The sequence below is a fragment of the Meriones unguiculatus genome, chromosome 4, assembly GCF_030254825.1.
Source record: "Meriones unguiculatus strain TT.TT164.6M chromosome 4, Bangor_MerUng_6.1, whole genome shotgun sequence".
Classification (NCBI taxonomy): domain Eukaryota; kingdom Metazoa; phylum Chordata; class Mammalia; order Rodentia; family Muridae; genus Meriones; species Meriones unguiculatus.
Genome location: NC_083352.1, coordinates 89,883,511 through 89,907,733, shown reverse-complemented (window position 1 = coordinate 89,907,733; position 24,223 = coordinate 89,883,511). Strand labels below are relative to the sequence as shown.

At 50.2% G+C, this 24,223-nt stretch overlaps 1 protein-coding gene and 1 pseudogene across 4 annotated transcripts in view; one reads left to right on the top strand and one right to left on the bottom strand.

The window, feature by feature from the left end:
• Nucleotides 1-489: 489 nt before the first annotated feature.
• Acad10 (acyl-CoA dehydrogenase family member 10) overlaps nucleotides 490-24,223 on the bottom strand; it is a 37,511-nt gene continuing 13,777 nt past the window's right edge. For 2 of the 4 annotated variants that reach the window (XM_021633164.2, XM_060382459.1), the window contains 17 exons: nucleotides 23,724-23,883; nucleotides 22,151-22,292; nucleotides 21,091-21,159; nucleotides 17,947-18,128; nucleotides 16,279-16,429; nucleotides 14,724-14,869; nucleotides 12,664-12,837; nucleotides 11,424-11,824; nucleotides 9,917-10,057; nucleotides 9,390-9,527; nucleotides 9,197-9,287; nucleotides 6,796-6,954; nucleotides 5,342-5,514; nucleotides 2,390-2,533; nucleotides 1,549-1,626; nucleotides 939-1,131; nucleotides 490-738 (listed from right to left, as the gene is read on the bottom strand). In XM_021633164.2, the coding sequence (XP_021488839.1) occupies nucleotides 961-1,131; nucleotides 1,549-1,626; nucleotides 2,390-2,533; nucleotides 5,342-5,514; nucleotides 6,796-6,954; nucleotides 9,197-9,287; nucleotides 9,390-9,527; nucleotides 9,917-10,057; nucleotides 11,424-11,824; nucleotides 12,664-12,837; nucleotides 14,724-14,869; nucleotides 16,279-16,429; nucleotides 17,947-18,128; nucleotides 21,091-21,159; nucleotides 22,151-22,292; nucleotides 23,724-23,883 (2,520 nt within the window). In that variant the 3' untranslated portion in view covers nucleotides 490-738; nucleotides 939-960. Of the gene's footprint in view, nucleotides 739-938; nucleotides 1,132-1,296; nucleotides 1,425-1,548; nucleotides 1,627-2,389; nucleotides 2,534-5,341; nucleotides 5,515-6,683; nucleotides 6,955-9,196; nucleotides 9,288-9,389; nucleotides 9,528-9,916; nucleotides 10,058-11,423; nucleotides 11,825-12,663; nucleotides 12,838-14,723; nucleotides 14,870-16,278; nucleotides 16,430-17,946; nucleotides 18,129-21,090; nucleotides 21,160-22,150; nucleotides 22,293-23,723; nucleotides 23,884-24,223 lie in introns of those variants that run through there. The other 2 variants (XR_009591497.1, XM_060382460.1) reach the window with 2 other exon arrangements.
• On the top strand, nucleotides 3,247-3,836 carry LOC110546374 (small ribosomal subunit protein uS17-like; annotated as a pseudogene).

The following is a 24,223-nucleotide window of genomic DNA, read 5'->3' as shown; positions in this document are numbered from 1 at the left end:
GCAGGTCCCCTGAGGTCAAGTCTACAGTACAGCATGTGATGGTGCCTGCTGGGCTCGCTGCTCTGACCTGGACTGTGGCTGCACCTTCAGGCCGAGTCCTCCCAGCCATGGCCTCATCTTTTTCTGGGCCCATGGTGCCCATGCTCCTCTAAGGAGTCGTCTCTTGCCCAGGTGACCATCCCCCATCCTCAAGGAGGACATGTGACTCTCCAAATCTCAGTGGCATCTTGTCTGTCACCTCCCTCCCATGCCCCAACAGGATCACAGGATAGATGACGGATCGTGGCAGTTGATGGGGACCTCACTCAGGGGGCATGGCTCCTTTGGTGATATTTTCTGGGGTGGGGTAGGGAACTGGTGGTGAGAGGTGTGAAGAAGACACATGAGGGCAGCAGGAGCTGTGGCATCCTTGCCCCATGGGACCCCAGTGTATATAAGGCCAGCACAGGGAAAGCAGCAGAGGTGTGAGGAAGCCACTGACACCTGGGCCACAGGGGCTGTAGGAGCCTTTATTCCCATGTCCCTCATGTGAAAAGAGGAAGTACACAGACCCTTTGTGTCCCCATATCCGTATTCAAACAGGGCATCGAGTTAGTATTCTATGATGACTCCAGTGGTCACAGAATGATTTCATCCCAGTTTTCAGGAGCATCTGATGTGTCCCACGCTCTCTGCTTTCCTAGAAGCTCCATTGTTTGTGGAGAGATCACAGCACACAAGTGTCCATATTCCTACAGCCTGGAAGAAGCAAGTCACAAGTCAACTCTGAGGAACTCAAGACCACCTCTCCAGGCCTGCACCAAAACTCATTCCTCCACGCCTAAAACACTAACTCACAGCCCCTCCCGCAGTGCCAGCTTTGGGGGACATGAGAAGGCTCAGGTCACCATGGCCATTCCCGAATGTGGTGTGGGACGGGATGCAAGACCCATACATACCAGGCCTTTCCAAACACAGCATCTACTCTCTGGGCGCCGCTGGCTCCTGCAGCCTGGCACGATTCTTCAGTTCCCTCCTAGCCACTGTCAGCTGGTGTACCTCATCAGGGCCGTCAGCAATGCGCAGGGCTCGTGCCCAGGCATAGAACTGAGCCAGGGGGTAGTTGCTGCTTAGGCCAGCTCCTCCAAAGGCCTGGCAGATATACAGCAGGAAAGAGAGGAAAGCCTGGGTGAGTTCTAAAGCCGACAGCCTGCTCAAAACAGCTGGAGACTGCTGTCTCGCCCGGGGGTCCCCTGTGACATTTGTGTGTTCCAGACTTCACACGGACTACTGTCATGTTTCGGATGCCTGACTCACCTAGCCCATTCTAGCAGGTTGCTCCTGCTACTGAGGAGGTTCTGCGTGAGCTCAGGTGTCAGGATGCGGAAGGAGGCACCAGCAGGGCTCCCTTGAGCCTGAGGCCAGCTACTTGCGAGCAGAATGCACTGGGGGGGGGGGGGACACACTCACTGTCCTGGGCTTGGGAAGGAGGGAGGGCCCCCTGAACAAGCTTCCTTTGAAGAGGGAGGTGGCAGGCCCAGGGGGAGGGGCTAGTGCAGGGCAGCTCACCTGAATAGCTCGGTCAATTACGCGACAGGCCATGGAAGGGGCTACCATTTTAATCATGGCAATCTCTAAGGCTGCAGCCTGCAGAGGAAGGTAGAGTTAGGAGAACAGGAGGATGTGGCAGGAGGACAACATGAAGCCAAACTCACTGAAGGCAGCTCTGGGTTCTGCAAGCGGGCATGACTGAGGTGGAGAGGGACAGCTGGGCTGCACTGTCTGTGTGGGAGCACCTACCCAGCAAGCACAAGGTGCTGAGTTTGACTCCAAACGCCACAGAAACAAAACAGCTACGTCCAGCTTCAGGCAACAGTGGACCAAAGCAGGAAGGTTGACTTTGGCCACTGACTGACGCATCTTCAAACCTCCAGCTACAAAGGCATCAAAGAACCAGGAGCTGTGCACCTAGCTCTAGTACCTGTCATGGCAGCTCTTGCCTGGGTGTAGGGCCCTGGCCTAGGAGGGCGGATAACACAGCGGTCGACATGCATCATGGCCACCCACTACAGGCGATAGGGAGTGTCACTCTGCAGACAAGTCCCTCTAGGCTAATGCTGTAGTGGGAGCAGGTCTGTGGGTCCTTTCTCCCTCATCTGCCTTCTGCACTAATATGACCTGGGAGGACAGGCGGACCAGGGGCCATCAGACCTCCCTTTTTCCAACCAGGAAGGCCACCAGTTCAGCTGGTGGAAGTTCATCTCCCCCCCTGGGTCTTTTCTGGTTGTAGCAGATGACCAAAGTTCAAGCAGAACAGTAACAGACATCAGTGTCCAAAAGCTGGGATCCCACAGTTTGCCCGATTCCAGTGTCACCTCAGGATGACTTCTGTCATCTGTGTGGCCCCCACCTTGTTTCCTGCCACATCCATGAGGTGGGCAGCTTTCAGCACCAGCAGCCGTGCCTGCTCGATGTCCACACGTGACTGGGCAATGTCAGCCATGATGGTGCCATGCTCTATGAGCGGTTTCCCGAAGGTCGTACGGGACATCGCCTACAGACACCGGAGAGACAGGGCTGAGGAGCCGGGGCCTAGAGTGGCCCTGGAAGCCTAAGTGTGGGAGACTCGCAGAGGAGGGGACACAGAGTGGGGAGATCAAAAGCTGCCTGCCTGCCAGCTAGTGGGGAGGGGTCTGAGTACAGCACTCAGCACTCATTACAGATGCTACGCCTATAGAAACCGTCCTACGAAGGCCGAAGGCTGAGAGAACCTTACAACTCCAGTGACGCTGCAGAGCATGGAATGTTGTAGGTCCAGAGCCAGCAATCTTGGCCTCTTACGGTGCCTCAATAGCCATTTATTGCTTGCCACCTGATGTGCCTGACTTAAAATCCTTGTGACCGAGAGAAATCCTTTTGGAATGTGAAGATCTCTGTGTAACACCAACCCAAAGGCTAAGAATGTCATCAGATAATTCCAGAGACCTACAGCCATCCCCAGGTTGTATGGCTCTGTGGAGCACCGTCAGGTTATTTGAAAGTGTTTTATGATTTTCTCTTCTGCTACTATACAAACTTCATGTGTAGTAGAAGCTGGGCGTGGTAGCACACACCCTCAATCCCAGAGGAAGAGACGGGTGGATCTCAAGCAGGTCTATGCCGGGGCACTAGGGGAAGGGGAGGCATAATTCATAGTTAGACCATGTCTTAAGACAACAGGGCCCAGACCTCAAAGAGTAAATAAGGAGCCCCGGGAGTTGGCTGAAACTCTCTTTTTCTCAGGCTGCCGGGAAGATGGCAGATATTCAGACAGAGCATGCTTACACAAGCAGCCTACAATCTTTCATGACAAGAAGCGTGTTTCGCTGGGAGAAACTGACAAGGAAAAACTCCCTCAGTACAAGAACATGGGTCTAGGCTTCAAGAAGCTCAAGGAGGCCATGGAGGGCACTACGCAGCGACACTGCCCTTTCACTGGCAACGTCTGTATTCGAGGCCGGATCCTGCCTGGTGTGGTGACCAAGATGAAGACGTAGAGGACCGCTGTCATCTGCCAAGACTACCCCGTTACATCCAGAAGCACAATCGCTTTGAGAAGTGCCACAGGAACATGTCTGTGCACCTGTCCCCTGCTTCAGGGATGAACAGATCGGTGACATTGTCACCGTGGGAGAGTGCAGACCCGATCCAAGTGCTCAAGGTCACCAAGGCTGCTGGCACCAAGAAGCAGTTTCAGAAGTTCTGAGGAGATTCTGGCCTACGCCTTAGAACAAATAAAGTCATTTTCCATATAAAATATAAAAGACGATAGAAACTCTGTAAAACCTAACCCGTTGCAACGTGGAGTCTTAGGTAACGTAAATCTACATTCCTGGGTAGTGGCCACACACATACATGTGGCTCTGGAATAAGCCTCCTTTAAGGTGAGAGGCACGTATGTTGCTTTTTTTTTTTTAAGACAGGGTTTCGCTGTGCAGCCCTGGCTCTCCTGAAACTCACCTCACTATGTAGGCCAGGCTGGGCTCCAACAATTCAGAGCTCCTCCTACTTCTACCTCCCAGAGTGATGGGATTAAAGGCATGTACCACCACTGTCCAGCCTAGATTACTTCTAAGAACCGTTGACTGAAGGTCTGGGCACGAGGCTGGGCAAGAGAGAAGGCCCCAGCCAGCCAAGGCTGCACCCTGGAAGGAAGGAGGCACTGAGGGAGCCTCATGAAGGGGCATGGTGCCACCTGCTGACGATGGCTAGCCTCACACCCCGGAGCTCCAGCTTAGATGGAGAGGACTGCCAGAGTCAAAAGCATTCTTCTTTCATGTTTTATTTATCTATCTTCGAGAAAGTAATTTTTTCACAAATATTATCTTGTGACATGACTATCAATTTTCGGACAAAAGAGAAAGAATACTTGGTATCCCAGCACCTAACTGCCTATCGTGACGGCAGGTAGCTGTCCAGGACATGGCGCGAGCGAGCTATCTGGAAGGCTAAGGGCTGTTTGAGTCTAGGAGCTTGAGATCAGTCTGGACTGAGTTACTCATCACCAGAATAAGTTTTCACTAAATTGTGCAATGCTTAGAGATGCCTAAAATAAACTGCTTACGGTAAGACTCCTGAGGTTTGAACCAACACCTGCTGAACTGCCCTCTTGCCTCTTGCAGACCCTCCCTCTCCTGCCTGATGCCGTGGGAGCTGAAGAGACCTCTGTTCTACTCAGGCCTCCAGCCCTTAAGGGGCCCATGGAGAATGACTCGTTGTTTAAGACAGTGTCGTGCTATGGAATCTCAGCTGGTCTTGAAGTTTCAGAAATCCTCCTGCCTCAGCTTCTGAGTACTAGAATTACAGGCATAAGATACCATGCCTTGGATGCACTGGGCTAGACAGGGCCAGATGCTGTGACCCCAGGGCACGAACAGCCATGCAGGATCTCCCTAGGATCTGAGATTATTATATTATTTCAACATTTTGAAGTTTTAATGTGAGCGCTCTATCTGCATGTACACCTGCAGGCCAGAAGAGGGCATCAGATCCCAGTATAGATGGTTGGGAGCCACCATGTGGTTGCTGGGAATTGAACTCAGGACCTCTGGGAGAGCAGTCAGTGCTCTTAACTGCCAAGTCATCTCCCCGGTCCAGGCTCTCAGTTTTATGTGCTGGGAGCACGAATGGCTCCTGGCTGCCCATGATCCTGGGTTTGGAACCTCACCGTCAGCCATCATAAAACCTGGCTTTGGCACATCAGAACAGAGATGCAGATCTGGGCACGAACACTGTCCTGGGAGTCTGCTCTCAGAAGGACCACAGTCTAACACTCGGACATCGAGAGTGGCTGCAAGCCAACGTGCATACAAGGAGAACTCACACGTGTTTTCAGCAGCGATAGGGCCCTCTCTGCATACCCGATCAACCTCATGCAGTGATGGATCCGGCCAGGCCCCAGCCGGCCCTGGGCAATCTCGAAGCCTCGGCCAGGGCCCACAAGTATGTTTTCCTTGGGCACACGCACGTCCTTGAACTGTGCTTCACCGTGGCCTCCTGAAAGACCAAAATACATTTTCCTTGCTTAGGTTTGGGCTATTTGCTGGCATTGTTCCCAGGCCTTAAACTTCTAATTAGATCACAGCTAAGGAGGGGACACTGAGCCCAGAAACTTGTAAAGCAAATAGAGGTCTACAGCAAAAACAAGTACTTCTACCATTTCTTTTCTTTTTTTTTGAGACAGGGTTTCTCTGTGTAGACCAGGCTGGCCTCAAACAATAGAGATCTGCCTGCCTATGCCCACTACTGCCTGGCTTCTGAAATTTCTTAAAAAAAAAAAAAAGAGTGTATGGGGCTGGAGAGATAGATGTCTCAGAGGTTAAGAACACTGGCTGCTCTTCCAAAGGTCTTGAGCTCAATTCCCAGAAACCACATGGTGGCTCACTACCATCAACAATGAGGTCTGGTGCCCTCTTCTGGCCCACATGTACATGCAGACAGAACATTGTATACATTATAAATAAATAAAAAATTGTACATTAAATTTTCCTGGTGTGTGTGTGTGTGTGTGTGAGAGAGAGAGATGTCTGTACATAGACATGGTGTACCTCGGGAGGTCAGAGGACAACTTGCGGTAGTTAGGTCTCTCTATCATGTAGGTCCCAGGGACTGAATTCAGGTTTGGCATGCTACCTTACTGGCCACAGACTATTTACTGTTTGATTCATTTTTACATTTCCCACTTGTTGTCATTTGCTGTGTGTGGGTACACATATGCCCAAGCACGTGTGAGGAGGTCAGGGGACAACGAGCGGTGCCAGCTCTCTCCTTCTAATGCATGGATCCTGAGACTGACCTCAGGTCCTCAGGCTTGATGGAAGTACCCACTGGGCCATCTTACAGGCCTTGTGGTTAAATTAGGATGTAGGCCAGAACCCCTAGATGAGGAACAGTGCTTCAGTCCTCTGGAGATGGCACAAGTGAGGGTGTGAATGCTTTCAGGAGAGGAACCCCTCTCATGAGGGATGGGTGACCCCACTGGGGTTGTGGCTTGTACGAGACAAAGCCAGGAGGATGCTGCCCTGGCATCCCTGCTTGCTTGTCTCCTCTCACGGACCCCTGCTCATCTGCTGAGACTAGAAGGGAAGCAAGCATAAACACACACATGGACAGTCTGCTGGGTGGGTCATGCTCCTCAGGAAATAAAAGGCTGTGGCATGCCTTACCAATGCCATCTTCTCCTTGGCATGTGGCAAATTCTGAACAGAACAAGGGTTCCCCAAACTTCTGCCCACAGACCAGAGCCACACTCAGGGGAGCAGTCTGGGGAGGTCTGACCTGGAGGATCCTCCAACCCAAACACCGACAGAGGCCGGATGACTTTGATTCCGGGAGTGTCCATGGGAACCAAGAGCATGGACTGCTGCTGGTGCCTCTGCGCCTGAGGGTCTGTTTTTCCCATGAACACACAAAGTTTGCAGCGTGGATCCAGGATGCCTGCCAGGAGAGGAGAGAGAAAGGTTCTATCAGTGGATTCCAGGGCCATCGAGCTTTGTCCACATGCAGCCCTGGCCTGAGAAGCACATGCAGGCTCCAGAGCAGACAAAACTTATCTCAGGGAGACAGGAACCTACCATATTGTAAGAACAATGCTTTAACTGTGTGATTCTAAGTTTTTGCCTGCATGTCTGTGCACCATGTGTATGCAACACCTTCAGAGACAAGAGGGTGTCAGATCTTCTGGAACCAGAGTCACCGATGGTTGTGAGCTGTCACGAGAATGGGTGCTGGGAACTGAGCCCTGTTCCTGACCCCATGAGAAAAAATTGAAAAACCGTCATGCTAGACTTAAAAAACAGAAACAAGATGTCAAAATGGCTGCCATCAGTGCCTCTAGCTTGCAGAGCTCCACCTGAGGCAGTGGGCGACAGGATGAGATGTCTACCATCAAACAGACAGCTCACAAATCCAGTGAAGCAGCCAAGCTACAACTGGCTTCAAAAGACTTTGACGAGAGTGCACCCTCTCCTGGATACTGTGCTAGTAGACCCAGGGCAGTGGCACTGGAAACACCCAGAAGACAAATGAAATTCTGCTTCTCAAGTTTCCCTTCCTTGCTTAAGATGCCAGGAAAGATCTAAGCTTCTAGCAGACCGCTGGTGGCCTTTGTGGAGGTCCTGGGAGCCCAGCTGGCTGGCTCCTGTGTTCTCTCCATGTAAAAAGTGTGACACATATGTCAAAGGCACCCAACCGGCACATTGCGTAAATGGAGCCGCTGCTTCAGAATCCACCAAGATGGAGAGAGGAACGAGGGAAGCAGCTCAGGATGGACTGCTTGCCCAGAGCATGAAACACTCATTCTCATTCTCTCTCTCTCTCTCTCCCTCTCTCTCTTCCCTCCCCCTCCTTGCCATAGGTGGTTCTGAATATTAGGTTTTCCCCAACGTGGTCAAAAGGTTCCCAAGAACATGGTTGAGAAAACGGGACAGGATGAGTGCTGAGAGTGCTTACGTAACACGAGTCAGAATTTTATTCCTAATGGGAGATGTAGTGAAAGTCAGTGCCTCAATGAACAAGTGTTAAGAGTTCACTTCATAGCAATTATAAAATTAAAAAAAAACAAAACAAAAACTATTATGTGTATGTTTTGCCTGAATGCATTTATGTGTACCACATGATGCCTGGAGCCCCAGGAAGTCAGAAGAACCCTGTCTTGAGAAACCAAAATAATAATAATATAGTGTGAGCCTCCATGTGGATGCTGGAAACGGAACACAAGTCCTCTGCAAGAACAAGTGCTCTTAACCCCTAAGCTACCTCTCCCGCTATGCAAGAATCATAACAGAGGGAATAGTGGCTCAAGCCTTTAACCCCAGCACTTGGAAGGCAGAGGCAAGTGGATCTCTGGGAGTTTAAGACCACCACAGACTACCAGTTCCAGGGTAGCCAAGGCTATACAGGGCTATATCCCCATCTAAAAATAATAATAAAATAAAATAATAAAAACAAATAAGCAAAACAATTATAAAGAAACTTTTTGAAATTTTAAGGACAATGCAGCATTTGGATTTGTTGTTTGAGACAGAGTCTCATGTATCCCAGACTGGCCTTGAACTCATACAGGACCAAGAATGGCATCCCCACATTGGCATTACAGTTTGCACAACACCATGCCTAGAAGGTGTATGGAATTTTGAAAAGTACATAAATTTGAGCCTGGTGCGGTGACACACCAGTGATCCCAGCACTTGGAAGGCAGAGGCAGGTGACTCAGGAAGTGAAGGCCAGCCTGAGTTACGGAGCTCTGAAGCCAGCATGGACTATCTCATCTCAGAGACACCTGCCAGCTGCTAAAGCCTTAGGTAGGTGACTGGTCACCACAGGTCCTAGCTTTCCCCTGCGAAATGGGATGGGATCTGGTGATCCCTGCCTTAAGGGAAGTATGGGGGCTCTGTGAGCTGAGGGACAGAGGGACACCTGGAAACCCCTTAAGACACAACACACCTGACCCCAAGAGCAAGAGGAAGCCATCAAGAAGATTTCCAGCCAAAAGGGCAGGGGCAGAATAAATAGAGAACAGATTCCCAGAGATCCCCCTGCAGCAACCTGGTCACCAGGTCCTTGAGGGCCTCCGTAACAAAGCGTCCCTCCCCCCCCCCCCCCAGCTCATACTGGGCCTCAGAGGCCTGCTCATCCATACAGACTGAAATGTTTGAAAAGCGTATTTCAGGCCGAGTACCTGAGCTCCACCACTTGTGACCATTTATGACATAGCAGCCATCTTCCTCTCTGATGGAAGCCTCGATATTAGAGGCGTCTGAGGAGGCTACCTGCACAAGAACATTTCATGGTTAGAGTTCCTAGCGTCCCCCATGATACAGGAGCAGAGAGCAGCTGTGGCTCAGCCGAAGTGGAAGGTATGAACGTGGTACCTGAGGCTCAGTCATGGCGAAGCAGGAACGGATCCTGCCTTCTAGCAGCGGTACCAGCCAGCGGGCCTTCTGCTCCTCGGTGCCGTACTGCAGCAGGATCTCCATATTCCCCGTATCTGGGGCAGAACAATTAAATATCTGAAGAGAAGAAAGTCATTAGTGTCCTCCACACCTTCAAGCTCCCGGCAGAGGCAGGGTCCCTTCCCCATCACTGACACCCTGACAAATCAGGAAAGCGGTTCCTCTCCCCAAAGAAGGCCAGACACACCCTGAAGCTGAATCTCAAGTGCTCTGGAGACCCCATGGACCCCTCTTTAAGGACCCTGAAGCCAGGGGCTAGAAGCCTCCGCAGCCCCCTTCCCCTGCGGAGTCGATGGAGTCCTTACACAGGCTTAAATCAGCTGCCTACACTTGCCCTTTTTTCCCCATGATTGCGTGATGCCCTGAGATGGACTTTCCACATGCAGGGGCTGTGACTGGCTGTGTGGGGACATGCTCTCACATGCGGAGGGGACTGTGGACTGTACCTCAGGAGCATAGAAACACATGCCCATCACTTCACACAGATGTGCATATTCCAAGTTTGTCAGCCCTGCACCATACTTTTTCTCAGGATCTGTCTCCAAGGGCAGGAAAAGGTTCCAAAGCCCTTCAGCCTTGGCTTTCTCCTATCAGAGGAAAAGGGAGGGCCACAATCACTGATTCGTATCTTTAAAAAAGAAACACACACACACACACACACACACACACAGAAGTGGTTGTGCCTGTCTCTAACCCCAGCACTTGGGAGGCAGATGATTCTGGATCTCTGAGTTTGAAGCCAGCCTGGTCTACATGTCGAATTTCAGGACAGCCATGGCTGCACAGAGACCTTGTCTCAAACAAACAAACAAACAAACCACACACACACACACACACACACACACAAATAGAACAACAAAAAACGAAACACAGCTGGCTTTTGGTGGCACACACCTTTAATTCCAGTCTTTTGGAGGCAGAGGCAAGTGAATCTCTGTGAGTTTGAGACAAGCCTGGTCTACAGAACAAGTTCACCCAGAACTACACAGAGAAACCCTGACCAAAACCAAAACCAAAACCAAACAAAACAAAAACCAACATAAGTGTGTATGTGAGTATGCCTGTGAATGCGGGGGCCCATGGCGGTGACAGGTGTGGAACTGAAGTTACAGGCAGCTGTGAGCATCTGATGTGGGTGCTGGGAACTGAACTCCAGTTCCCTGCAATAGCAACATGGTCTCTTAACCTCTGAGTCATCTCTCCTACCATGAGCACATCTTATCTTGGCCAGAGGAACACAAAGGAGAGGGGAAGGTCCAGTCAGAGACACAGCAAGTACCCAAAGCAATGCCAGGTCAGAGCCATCGGCTGGACACAAACCTGCAGGTGTGAGCGGCATCAAGAAGAGAGCCAGAAGGGCCCACAGTGAGCTCACCCAGGTCTCCACATCCCGGGTGTCTCACCACGATTAACATTAGCACTGTTGCAGCTAGGAATCCTATCAGACACAGCCTGCTCCTGGAGGACTCCCCACTACCCAGACCTCTGCAGACAGGCCCTCAGCAGGCCTCCCTTCCAGATGGATCAGCGGTATCAGCTACAGCAGGGTGAGCAGGCCAGTTGGCAAACACTCGGCTCTCTGCTTCTGAAGTTATGATCTCTAGCAAGAGGTTTTGCTTCTCACCTCCGTGTGACAGGTGCCCACCTGACCCTGTCGGTCTCTGTAAGCCACAGATTATATTACTCCATTTTAAGACAGGGTCTCAAGCCGTTGAGGTTGGCCTGGGCTTCAGTTCCTCCTGCCTCCACCTCCCAAGTGTGGGGATCGCTGGAGAAGAACCCCAGCCAGCTTACCATTCTCCCTTCTCATCCCAACAACCCTCCTGTGGCAGGATGAAACCGGGTTAATCAGCAGCAGCCTCTTTCTAGTGATGGGAAATCAAGAGAATTCTACTCCCTTGCCTCTCCACTGACTCACAAATGTCAACCACGGTTACGAGCGAGCTCTATTACCTTGAGCTCTTCGATCAGCGGGGAAGGGCGCCACCTGTCGGCCGAGGCTTGGTGTCTCTGCAGCTCCTCCTCCGCGGGGTACACATTCAGTTCCATAAACCGTAACAGCTGGTCGTACAGCTTTCTGACTCGAGGAGACAGGCCCTCTGGAGAGATGATCAGGCCTCCCTTTGCCTCGTGAGAAGGGGCAGCAGCTGCTACGCTGCTGTAATGTCTCACACCCGAGGTGGTCCTTGGGGACGACTGCCCAGCCCATGAATGGTAGGATCCCATTAGTGGTTTGGCGGATGGCGTCGCCTTGAAAACCCGGAACCCTTCTTTGGTGGCAAAGTCCCATGCCAGCTCAGCCATGGACTCCGTGAGCTTTCCGCTTTGTTCGGCTGTGGCCGAGCTTGCCTGGCCTATGCAGAAAGGAGGGAAATCTGATTAGCCCTAACCCTGGTGATGTGAGTTGGTAACATAGCTGGTATTCTGAGGGCAGACACTACCGCTGGCTGATAGCCTGTTTCACACCAGGGCCGTGGCCATGCACTCCCAGGCAGCACTGCAGTCTGAATTTGAACTTGGTGGACAGAGAAACTGAGTCTGAAGAGGGTGGTAAGGCAGTGGCCTGGGAACTAGAAATTGGAGGTTGAATGTCCCCTGCTGTTTGGCATTTCTTTTCCTACAAAGAAAAACTAATTCAAGCTGTGGAGGCGCACACCTTTAGTCCTAGCATATAGGAGGCAGTGGCAGACAGATCAATGAGTTCGAGGCCAGGATGGGACAGAGCGAGTTCTAGGATAGCCAGAACCACACAGAGAAACCCTTTCTCAACACAAACCAAACCAAACCAAACAAAAAACAACCAACAAACAAAAATACAACACAAAAGGAAGCGAGTTTAATTAGTGACATGACAAATCACTTCTGCAGTACGAGGGAGCAGTCAGAGATCCTCCATGATCGTAGGTCACCCCCGTAGAGAAAAGGATGGGGCCAAGTTCTAGTCATGTTTTCTCTGGATAACAATGCCAGCCTCACAGAGCACACTAGCACTTTTCTCTCTGCTTTTGTTTGTTTGTTTTTGAGAGGGCCTCCTGGAGCTTCCAACATGTAGATGAGAACGATCTTAAATACTCTGTTCTCTTCCCCCCACTTTCCAGGTGCTGCCACATCAGGCTATCCACATACACACTCTCATGATGGCCAAACCCATCATCTCAAAGTCTCTGTGGCCACCAGGCTGGCCAACACTCACCTGTGAGTGACCGCTTGTAGACGCCCTGTAGAATCGCAGCCACGCGGAAAAATGAGAAAGCCATGTAGAAGCTCCAGTTGTCAATGGGCGGGAGGTCCATACGAAGACAGTACTTCCTGAAGTACTCCTCCGCAGTGGGGATGCCCAGCTCCGTCACATCCTGGTCCCTGAACCCTGTGATGACAGACAGAGCTGTCCTTGAGTGGTTGGTACCTACACTTGCGTACCACTAGCTCCCGTGAACTCTGAAGGCCGCTATGCTCCCAAGCAGCTTTCACAGCTGTGAGGCAGCTTGTGAGTCCTGTGGCTCCTTGCTCTAGCCTTGGCCTGAGGCAAGCATGAAGCTGCTAGACTGTTCCTTCAAGGTTTCAGACCAAATTAACAGTAAACAGAGGATTCCCCCTGGACCACAGCTCACAGATGGAGGCCATCCTCAACTGGTCAGTCGATTAGAAACAGTCCTAGACGGGCCGGGGGTGGAGCCCGGTGGTATAGCACTTTGTCTAGCGTGTTCCAGGCCCTGGGTGTGATGCTCAGCACCATGCTGAGAGATACGCACAGGCACGCACAGACAGACAGACAGACAGACACACAGAAGCATCAGAAAAGCAATTTCACCATATTATGAAGCAGATAATGACAATACGACTCTACCTTGACTGATCTGCTTCCACTGTGACACCACTAGAAGCCTGAACACCCTGTGTGCCTAGGAATTAGATAACTAGAAAGACGTCCAGTGTACTAGTTTATGGGGTTGAAAGGGAAGCAACAGTAAGAAAGGAAAAAAAACAAAAAACAAAAAAACAAAAAAAAAAAAAACAAAAAAAGAACCACCACCAACAACAAAAATCCTTAAAAACAAAGTATCCAAATAAGAAAAAAAACCTAAGGAATCTAATGTCTTACATTAATCCTATGTGATAAAAGCTGTATTGCAAAGTAAGCCACCAAAGAAATATTTAATGAACAGCTGTCCAAGCTATACAACTAGACTGAGCATGGTGGCACAGGCCTGTATCCCAGCACTCTGAGGCACAGGTAGGAGGATCAGGAGTTTGAGGCCAGCCTGGGCCACAAGCAAATTCCAGGAGAGTCAGGGCTACCTAGGGAGAACTGCCTCAAAACACAGAATAAAGGGCTGGAGAGATGGCCCAGTGGCTAAGAGTGCTTGCTGCTCTTACAGGGGACCAGAGTTAGGGTCCCAGCACCGATGCCAGTCAGTGGCCTGTAACCCCAGCCCAGGGAGTTTCCACGTCTGCCTCTACACTCGCCTGTGCGTGCCCTCCCACACTATGCACACAATTAAAAACAAAACAGCTGGGCATGCTTGGAGCACTCCTTCAATCCCACAACTTGGGAGGCAGAAGCAGGTGGATCTCTGTAAGCATGAGGCCAACAGAGTAAGTTCCAGGATGACCAGGGCTATGTGGAGAGACCCTGTCTCAAAAGAAAAGAACAAAACAGAGAATAACAGGAAAGAGAAGGAGGGAAAAAACAATGATCAACCAACACAGCCCCCCCTCCATTCCAAACCAGACCCAAGCCAAGTATACAACTAGGTGCAATAAGATGGTAAAAATATGCGGTAATATTTTGTTTCAATAGTGAACTAGATGCAGTAACACATGGCTGAAATCCCAGTACCTAGGAAGTGGAGGCAGGTGGCTCAGGAGTTTGAAGCCAGCCTCAGCTACAGAGAGTTCAAGGACAACCAGCCATGAAAGCCCATCTCAGAGCACACAACCCAGAAACAACAAAAACAAAAGACAAAGACAGATATGCAGATCAGCAAGAGCTTGTCCAGGGCACACAAAGTAAGATGCAAGCTGGGGGCTTCCGTTTGATGTTAGAGTATCAGCTAGCATGCATGAGGCTCAAGATTTAACCCAGTGCAAAAGAAAAAAGAATGCGGTATGAACGAAGGGAGATACCTCCTATTCCTACCCCCAATTCCAGCGACCCTATCACCTGGTCCTCACTTTCAAGCCTCAGCCCAGCACCAGCACGCCATCTCAGCCAGCACATGCCCCAACGCTTGCCCCGGAGCTGGCTCCTACCTCTCAGCATGGGAAAGCTGGATGGCAGGTAGTGAGCCAGGCAGCTATAGGCCACGTCAGCAAAGGGGTCCCCTAAGGTGGAAAGTTCCCAGTCCAGGACAGCGAGCACCTCCGCCTTTTCAGGATGGAATATCAGGTTGTCCAGCCTGAGAAGCCACAGAAAGAATGGAGACAGCTGGGAACGCTCCATTTGCCCCTCCAGGTTCACCCTCCACCAGCCTGTATTCTGTGCCAAGGCCAACCTATAGGGCATCTGGGTCCGCTGGCATCCAGCTGGCCTCGGCCAGTCAGAAGCATCAGCGAGGGATGGGAAGAGCTTAGCACTTACTCTCCCAATTCTCAAGGGCCACAGCTCCGGCCAGAAGCCCTCTCTGAGGTTACCCCTTCTGGATTCATACCCTCCCTGTGATGTCACTAAAGCAGGCCTGCACATTTTTGACACACTTGCCACCAATTCTTCGCTCCATGAAGCACCCGGCTTCTAATAAATGTCAAGTGGAGGAAGTGATGCTGAGGGACTTCTGGGGTGATGGAGATCAGTGGAGATAACAGCTTCTTTAGTACATGCACCTTTGGGACCCAAGCCACAAGGTAAGTCCTGCTATCCATGCTGGGAAACCACAAAACCACAGAGGAGCCTGAGGAGCCCAGCCGCGGGCAAAGGAAGCCTGCAGATGATTGCAGCCCCAGACAGAAAGCCACCCTGGTGGGAATGTGTTGTCCTGTCAGCTAAGGGGCCTTGGCAAAGTTTGTTATGCAGTAGCTATAGCAGAGCATGTAGCTACAGCAGAGTGGGGCCCAAGCAGAGCCAGCTGGTTAGGAACCACACTGTAGTTCCGGTCTATTCAGTGGCCTCGGAGCCACACCACACTCCTTTCTAAACAAACCAATGGCCTCTGAGGCCTTCTGAACCCTGAGTGGACACTAATGCAGGCTTGAGTTAAAAGAAATGGAAGGGGCTGGGGAGCGAGCTCAGGGCTTATGAACTTATGACCCAACTTTGAAGCCCAGCACCTAGCTGGATTTGGCTCACAACCACCAGTTCCAGGCTCTCGCGCCCTTCTGGCTTCCATGGGTACCTACACTCACACCTACGCACATATACCTATAGTCAAAAGTAAATGAAGTCTCTGAAAGAAAAATTTCCAAACATACAACCAAATACAGGAACAACACACAGACCTCGTGCCATCTTCTAAGAGAAGCCACACCTGCTGTGTTGCTGTTTTTCCTCCCATTCTCTAACACACAAACACTTTGTGTTCTGCTAATGGCCTCCACCCTCCCTTCCCACCTTCCTTGAACTTGGTGCACATTTTCTCATGATATTTAGTGAGCAAAACCCAGGGATGATGCTTGACTTCCTAAGCAGCCCTCCATGACATGAGACTGTCACAGTGCGGATACTGAGAAGCTCTGACATAAAGAAAGCATTCTGTGAAGGGACGGTTCCCATCTGTAATTTGGACCAAGACCACTGGCTTGATCGTCCCCAGCAAGGAGCTTGCCCACCAGTTTCCAAATTGGATGCTCAGCCCCCAGCAGCTGGGTCTACCTGAAGTCACCGTGCACCACTGTGGTTCTCTGTTGCCTGGGAAGGTGCAGTGGCAGCCACTGGATAAGCCTCTCCATTGCTGGGATGGTGCTGGTTTCGGCTGCTCGGTACTGCTTGGTCCAGGTTTTCACCTGTCGAGGAATATAGTCCCCTGAGGGGAAGAGGGTTAGGAAGTGGTATGCGGTTCTAACAACTTTCAGTGAGCTGCAAGTTCACCAGCAGCAGCTCTGTGCCAGTGCTGTGTGTCTGCACTTGTTCCCGGGACAGGGAATTCCTATGTGATGCTCCTGCCAACATGGAAGCTACCAGCTATTTAGCCTTAGGCAGTTCTACACGGTCTAGGCAGTCTTCCTCACATCAAAGCTTTAAGCCTGACCCCTAATCCTCTCTGAGGGGTGTGACAAACTCACAAACGGCCTAATAAACCCCTTCTTGATTAAGGATAACAGTGGGACCCTAAGAGCATGAATCTAGAGTCAGACTACCAGGGGCGGAATCCAGATCTGGCACATCCCACCTGCGTGGTGACAAGCACACTGCCTAAGCCTTCTGGCCTTTACTTTTCCTCATCTTGAAAGGGTCCTCTCAGAGATGAAGGAAGAACAAAATACACAAAGTTGAGCCTGGCAAGGTGCTGCACTCCTTTAATTCCAGCACTTGGGAGGTAGAGGCAGGTGGATCTCCGAGTTCAAGGCCAGCCTGGTCTACAGAGTTCCAAGATGTCCAGGGCTATACAGAGATATCCTGTCTCAAAAAGCTAAAGTAAATAAATAAAATAATATTGAAATAAAGTACATAAAGTTGAGGTGGGAAGATCATTTGAAACAAGTTCAAGGACAGCTTGGCAACGCAGTGAGACTCTTGGCATAGCAAGAAAAGTTTTTCTTTCTTTCTTGTTTTTCTTTTCATTTTTTTAAAGAGGCTAAGTGTGGCCAGCAGTGGTGGCACATGCTTTAATCCCAGCACTTGAGTAGGCAGAGGCAGGTGGATCTCTGTGAGTTCAAGGGCCAGCCTTATCTACAGAGTGAGTTCCAGGACAGCTAAGACTACACAGAGAAACCCTGTATAGCAAGAAAAAAACAAAAAAAAAAGGCCAAGTGTGGTGGCGTACCCTGTGATTCCAGCTTTTAAGAAGTAGAAGCAGGAAGATCAGGAGTTCAAAGTTATCCTTAGCTATGCTTGTTTTTTGTTGTTGTTGTTTGTTTGTTTGTTTTCCTGAGACAGTGTTTCTCATGGCTGTTCTGGGACTTGCTCCATAGACCAGGCTGACCTCAATCAGCCTGTCTCTTCCTCCTGAGTTCTGGGATCAAGGTTGTATACCACCACTGCCTGGCTCAAATAAAATAAAAGAAAAGAATTTTCTTCAAAAAGGAAGAAAAGAAGGAAGAGATGGAAGCAGGGAATGGAAGTAGAAAGTATATGTTAGCTACTGTGATCAGCATTAGAAAGAAAGAAAGGATTAAGCAGTTTAGTGACAAAAAGTGACAAGGAAAACAGAGTCCTTAATTAAGCCCAGGACACCCTTATCCAAGGACGAAAGGGCAGAAAGCAGAGCCACTTAGGATTAGCCTGGGTTTAGAAGGTGAGCACCCTGACCACCCAGTCCCCAACAGTACAGCTTCGCCTTGTGAGTGGACCCGCCGGTGAAGGATGGGCTCCCCTGCACACCTGGCTTCCCGAAGCTCTCCAGGCCCCCAGCCTGCAGGTCCACACTGTGAATTCTGCACAGGACTTGGTTCATAGCATTGTATATGGCTTGCCGCTGGCTGGGCTCCAAGCCAGGCAGGGAGGGGTCTTTGTAGATGATGCCCGGGCAGTACTCCATCAAGTAGAAGGGGGTGCCGATGACGCTGGCAGGGACACAGAGGGGGGTGAGCACGGCAGTGGCTATCCTCAGTTTCTGTGAGGAGAGTCTGGGAGAGGGGCAGAGCTCCTCTGCCTCTAGTGCAGGGAACTGCGAGTGCCCAACACTTCCTACACGCCCACTTATGTGTGCAGAGACAGCCAGCATGCTCTTTGGCCTGTGTGAAACCATTGAAGATGTCTAAGAGTGAAAAACTACAGAACCAAATAGTTGAGAGAGGAGTAGGTCTGGAGTCATTCAGAGTCACTCTGCCTGACACTCGCTGTGTAACCCACGGAGACTCTCTGAGGGTTTTCATTTTCTTTGGTCTCATTACATAGCATAGGTTGTCTCTGGAATCTAGATCCTCCTGCCTCAGCATCCAGAGTGCTGGAATTACAGGGCTGTGCCCTGTCATACATGTGTGTGTGAGCATAGGTGAGGCACAGGTGTGTCATGAGGCACAGGTGTTGGGGTCTGAGGGCGGCCCCGGGTGGCAGCCCACCTTCCACCTTGTTTGAGACAGTGTCTCATTTTCCTAACGTGTGCAGCAGGCTGGCTGGCCCATAGCTTCGGCTATCTTGGCCTCCCATCATCTTGCTGCAGGAGCGCTGGGATGAGAGGCACTCCTACTGTCCATCCAGATTTACGTGGGATTCGAACTCAAGTCCTCACGCTCGTGCAGCAAGCGCCTTTACCCACCGAGCCATCTGCTGTCTTCTTCCCTTTCATCTTATTTTATGGGTATGGCCATTTTGCCTGCATTGTGTGTGTGTGCACCATGAGCCTGTGGAAGCCAGACAGGGTATTGAATCCTCTGGGACTAGAGTTATAGGTGTTTCCTTACTGCTGTTTTCTCATCTATGAAGCTTACCCAGTTTTAGAAAAGAACAAACACACGGAGGTCCTGGTACAGCACCTACTTACACATGAGGGCAGCCATCCACTACCCCTCCTTATTTGTGATGCTACCTGCACCATTACTTAAAGGGACTGGAGGCACATGCACCACCTTAGGGTGCTCAGGTGATTTGTCGTCACTTTATTAACCACCTGCTATCACAACTACAAAGTACTTTACTGCTCTAAAAAGTGGTTCTAAAAGTCCTTCTGCTCTGTGTGTTTTCCCTGAGTTGAAGCACATTCTTCTCTCTTTAAGTGTGTGGTGTTCGCCTGCATGAAGGTCTGTGAGCACTTGCGTGCTTGGTGCCTGGGGAGGCCAGAAAAGGGCCCTGGATCCCATGGAGCTGGAGGGGCAGCCGAGAGTCACTGTGTGGGTGCTAGGACTAGAACTGGGTATTCTGCAAGACTGGCAAGTGCTCCTAACGGCTGAGCCACCTTTCCAGCCCCATCAAAGACATTCTTGGAAGAGCTGGGGAGATGGCTCAGTCAGGAAAATTCTTTCTGCAGAAGCATGAAGATTTGAATTGAATCCCCAAAACTCACAGGAAAAAAAAAATAGGTATGTGGTATAGACTAGCAATCAGGGCCTGGAAAGGCAGGTAAGTGGATCGCTGGGGCTTTCTAGCAAGCCAGCCTAGAGACCCTCAGGTCCCAGAGAACAAACAAGATGGCTCTTGAGGAGCTATACTCCAAGGTTATCCTCCACATGCGTGCACACACGTGTGCACGTGCGCTCATGAACATGCACACATATGTAACATTCTTGGAAGGCAGCTGTAATAATCCCAGGACTGTGGAGGCTGAGGCAGAAGAACTATGAATTAGAAGTCAGTGCGGGCTACACAGTAAGGCCCTGTCTTAATACACGAACAAGGCATGTAAATTATTCCACACTTATGAAAAGGACATGTATCAAAAAGTAACAGCATTTTAATCCAAAGTGTAAACAGATGTTTCTGTGCTGTGTTTTCTTTCAGTTTTTCTGTGTGCTTGAAAACTTTCCTAATCAAAAATTAAGGAAAATGAGAGAGACCAGCTAGGAAAACAGTTTAGAGGAAGGAACAGTGCTGGCTTAGCAAGCACAAAGCCCTGGGTTCCATCTGGCCCCACAGAAACAGGCTGGGAGCTGGTGACCTTAGCACTTAGGTGTAAGTAGAGGGGCCAGCCATTCAAAGTCATCCATCTCAAGGACAGACAGACAGACACACACCCACCCACCCAGAAAGCTACAGCAGTTTAAAACACTTAAAAGTACAGGGAATGGTGATATACACCTTTAATCCTAGCACTCAGCCGAGAAAGGCATGTGGCTACCTGTGAGTTCAAGGCAACCCTGGTTTACATATTCCAGGAGAGACACAGCTACACAGCAAGACCTTCTCTAAGAAACAAACAAAACATTTTAGGCCACAACGAAGAAAAGAACAAAACCAAGCAACCTGAAACTCAGGAGACTCTGTGTGTGGTGTATGATGTGCGTGTGTGTGTGTGTGTGTGTGGTGTGATGCGTGTGTGATCTATGGCATGTGGTGTGTATGTGTATGTGTGGGTGGTGTGTGTGTGTGTGTGTGTGGTGTGTAGAATGTGGTATATGGTGTTTCTTTGTGTACTGTTTGCTTAAGAGAGGGTCTCTCAAGGGAGGTGGTGGTACACCTTTAACCCCAGCACTCCAAAGTTCCAGGCCAGCCTGGTCTACACAGAGAAACCTTGACGAGAGAGGGAGAGGGAGAGAGGGAGAGAGAGAGAGAGAGAGAGAGAGAGAGAGAGAGAGAGAAAGACTATGTAGCCTCCTGCCTCTGCCCCTACCTCCAAAGATCTGGAATTACACACGTACCATGTCAGTGTATGTGTATGTATGTATCTGGAACACCAAGAAAGCTATTCTGGATGTGGAAATGCTTTCTGGGTGACAGGGTCTCGGGCTCTGGAAGAAGTGGCTGCAGGTGATTTTCTCACCTCTAAGGAATGGGCTCTTGAGTTAGCAAATGGGTTTTTGTTTTTGCCCCCCCCCCCCAACCCTCTTTCTCCTGTAGCCTAAGGGCACAGGGTAATATACAGATCTTTACCTTGGGTCTTCACAGAGGTCAAGGACAGTGGGGACAGGGACACCAGCATTCCCAAGGGCTTTCATTACTCTGCCAGAATAAATGGAAACACATCACTGTGGGCTAAACTGGTAAGATTTTCTTGAAATGGTTCCGTTGGTAAAGCGCCCATGACACAAACACAAAGACCTTTCTCTAGAGCCCTTGGAGGCAGAGACAGGTAAATCTTTATGAGTTCAAGGTCAACCTGGTTCTACACAGCCAGTCATTCAAGGCTACACAGTGAGACACTGTCTCAGAAAAAAGAAAAAAAAAAAAAAAAGAAAGAAAGAAAGAAAAAGGGGCTGGAGAGATGACTCAGAGGTTAAGAGCACTGACTGCTCTTCCAGAAGTCCTGAGTTTAATTCCCAGCACCCACCTGGTGGCTCACAACCATCTGTAATGAAATCTGGTTCCTTCTTCTGGCCTGCAGGCAGAACACTATATACATAATAAATAAATAAATCATTAAAAAAAAAAAAAAAAGAAAGAAAGAAAAAGAAAAAGCAGGGTTTGAGTGAGGCTGGAGATGGCCCGGCAGTTAAGAGCACCGGCTGCTCTTGCGGAGGACCTGCATTCAGTTCCCGGCATCCATACGGTGGCTCACAGCCATCCGTAACTTCAGTTCCAGGGAGCCAACACCTTCTGACTTCCATGGGCAGGTGGTAACTGTACTTACATATATGCAGGCACAACATTCATGCACATGAAATAAAGTGTGCACTGCTCCCGACACCCACATAACAGCTCACAACCGCCTGGACCTCTAGCACCAGGGGACCAAATATTCTCTTTTAGTTTCCAAGGGCGTGTGTCCACACACACACCCTCACGCACACACCCATGCACGTACTCTTTTGGCTTGCATGGGTGTGCTTGCAAACACACACACACACACACACACACACACACACACACACATACAATTAAAGGAGGGAGGGACTTTGGAGCAGTCCCACAGAAGCTGGCTTGCCAGTTCAGAGCTGAACTTGTGTGCTGGGGAAACCATCTGGACAACCACCCTCTGCCCCCAGAAACTTACCTGAACTCTCTCTCTATGGCATGGGCAGAGGGAAGGAGGGGCCCGGGGGGTTTCTTCCTTAGAACCAGCTGACGGTTACCCAGCCTGATGTAATAGGTTGGATTTGACTGTCCATGATCAAACTGAAGGAGCTCCATGGGGCCTGCAAATGTGACAATACAGAGCACTTGGAAGAGAGTCAGTACTGTGGTCCAGACAGATGGATAGTCCTTCTTCCCAAGGAGGGGTACCTCTGGCATGCATGATTTCCTCCTGGAAGATGCCCAGAGAGACACTGCCCTCCCGGGTACAGCTGAGCCCCAGGCACATATACTCCAAACCACATGCTAATACAGCCTCAAAGCTCACTTTCGATTTTTAAAATGTTTTAAAGATTATTTATTTATTAATTATGTATATAGTGCTCTGCCTGTGGGTACACCTGCATGCCAGAGGAGGACATTAGATCACATTAGATGGTTGTAAGCCATCATGTGGTTGCTGGGAATTGAACTCAGGACCTCTGGAAGAGCAGTCAGTGCTCTTAACCTCGGAGCCATTTCTCTAGCCTAAAGGCCACTTTCTTAACACAAGGTCACCTCCCCTCTCTGTATGGGTGTTCATCTCCTTGCCAACTCCTGTCCTGTGAATGCACATATACATAGGTTCTGTTTATCAGTCCTCACAGTCATGGTAACACATCTGGCCCCATGGGATGTCCTAGTCCTGAGACCAAAGGTACCCTTGTATGTTCTCACCCATGCTCCACCAAACCATGCCTGACACCAACCTGAGAGCTGACAGCTAGCAGGAGCTATGCAAAGGCAATGCTGCCTACGAGAGACATACTTTCCCACCCTCCAGGCTAAGTTCTGTGGCTCCTTGGCAGGTTCCAAGGAGAGGCAGACCTCACTGAGCCTCAGCTTCAAAGTAAGATGTGTGTGAGTAAGATGGAGTTGGCTGTTGGCTGGCCTGGTCAAAGGGGGCCTTCAGCTCTGTGGGTGTGCTGTCAAGAAACCCATGGCTAGGAAAAATCATACTCTGACAGTACAAATAGGTCTTCTAGAGGACTGAGTCAGCTGGGGGTGGGGGACACGGTCATCCAGAAAGATTTCAAAAGCTCTGAGATGCCTATTTCAGAGGGTAGAATGCAGCGAAAAAGAGGATCTTGGAAGAGAGGTCACCTTGCCACTTTTTAAATCATGGAGGTTTTTTTCTTCTTTTCTGATGCTGGAAACAGAAGAGCTAGGCCTCACCCGTGCTAGGCAAGTGTTACCACTGAGCTGGATTCCCAATCTCAATCTAAAACTGTGCAACATATAGTCACTGAGAAAAAAAAAGTCTCAGAACAGACTACTGTCTCAAAAAGTCGGAATCGCTCAGTGTACACACTGTCTCCAAGCTCCCTCCTCCTCAGTGGCTATTCTCAGGCAGAGGCCGCCCCCGCAAACTGTAAGATGGAGTGCTGGGGCGAGGGCGACTGCACTCTTATGGATCTGGAACAGCACCCGCATATTCCGTCAGGGTTGGGAAGTGACAACTGCACTGTGGGCCTTGCTGTGGAGAGGGTTCCCTAAAAGGAGACCTCCCCTACCTGAGTAGTGGGTCCCTAGCAAGCCCTTCAGGTACTTCTCCAAGGCATCTTCTGGAATCTCCATGGTCTTCCTCACAGGACGAGTGTTGGGGACACCCACGCGCAACGGGAAACCCAGAAGAGCTTCCAACTCCTTCACTGCTGTCTCAGGATTGGCAACCTGGTTTCAGGAAAAAAAAAAAAAAAAAAAAATTCCCAGCTTGGCCCTATCAGCCTGGCTCTCACTCTGCCTGTCTCCGTGAGGGTCACACCTTAGAGCAGCGGTTCTCAACCTTCCTACTGCTGAGACCCTTTACTACAGCTCCTAACGATGTGGTGACCCCAACCATAAAATCATATTTGCTGTGACTTCCTAACTGTAATTTTACGACTGTTATGAATCACAGTGTAAATATCTGAAATGCCCCCCAGGGGGGTTGAGAACTGTTGACTTAAAGGGGAAAAGCCTGGAGGTCAGAAGTCAGTTCTCAGATAAAGGCCACTGGTTCTCAAGAGGCCAG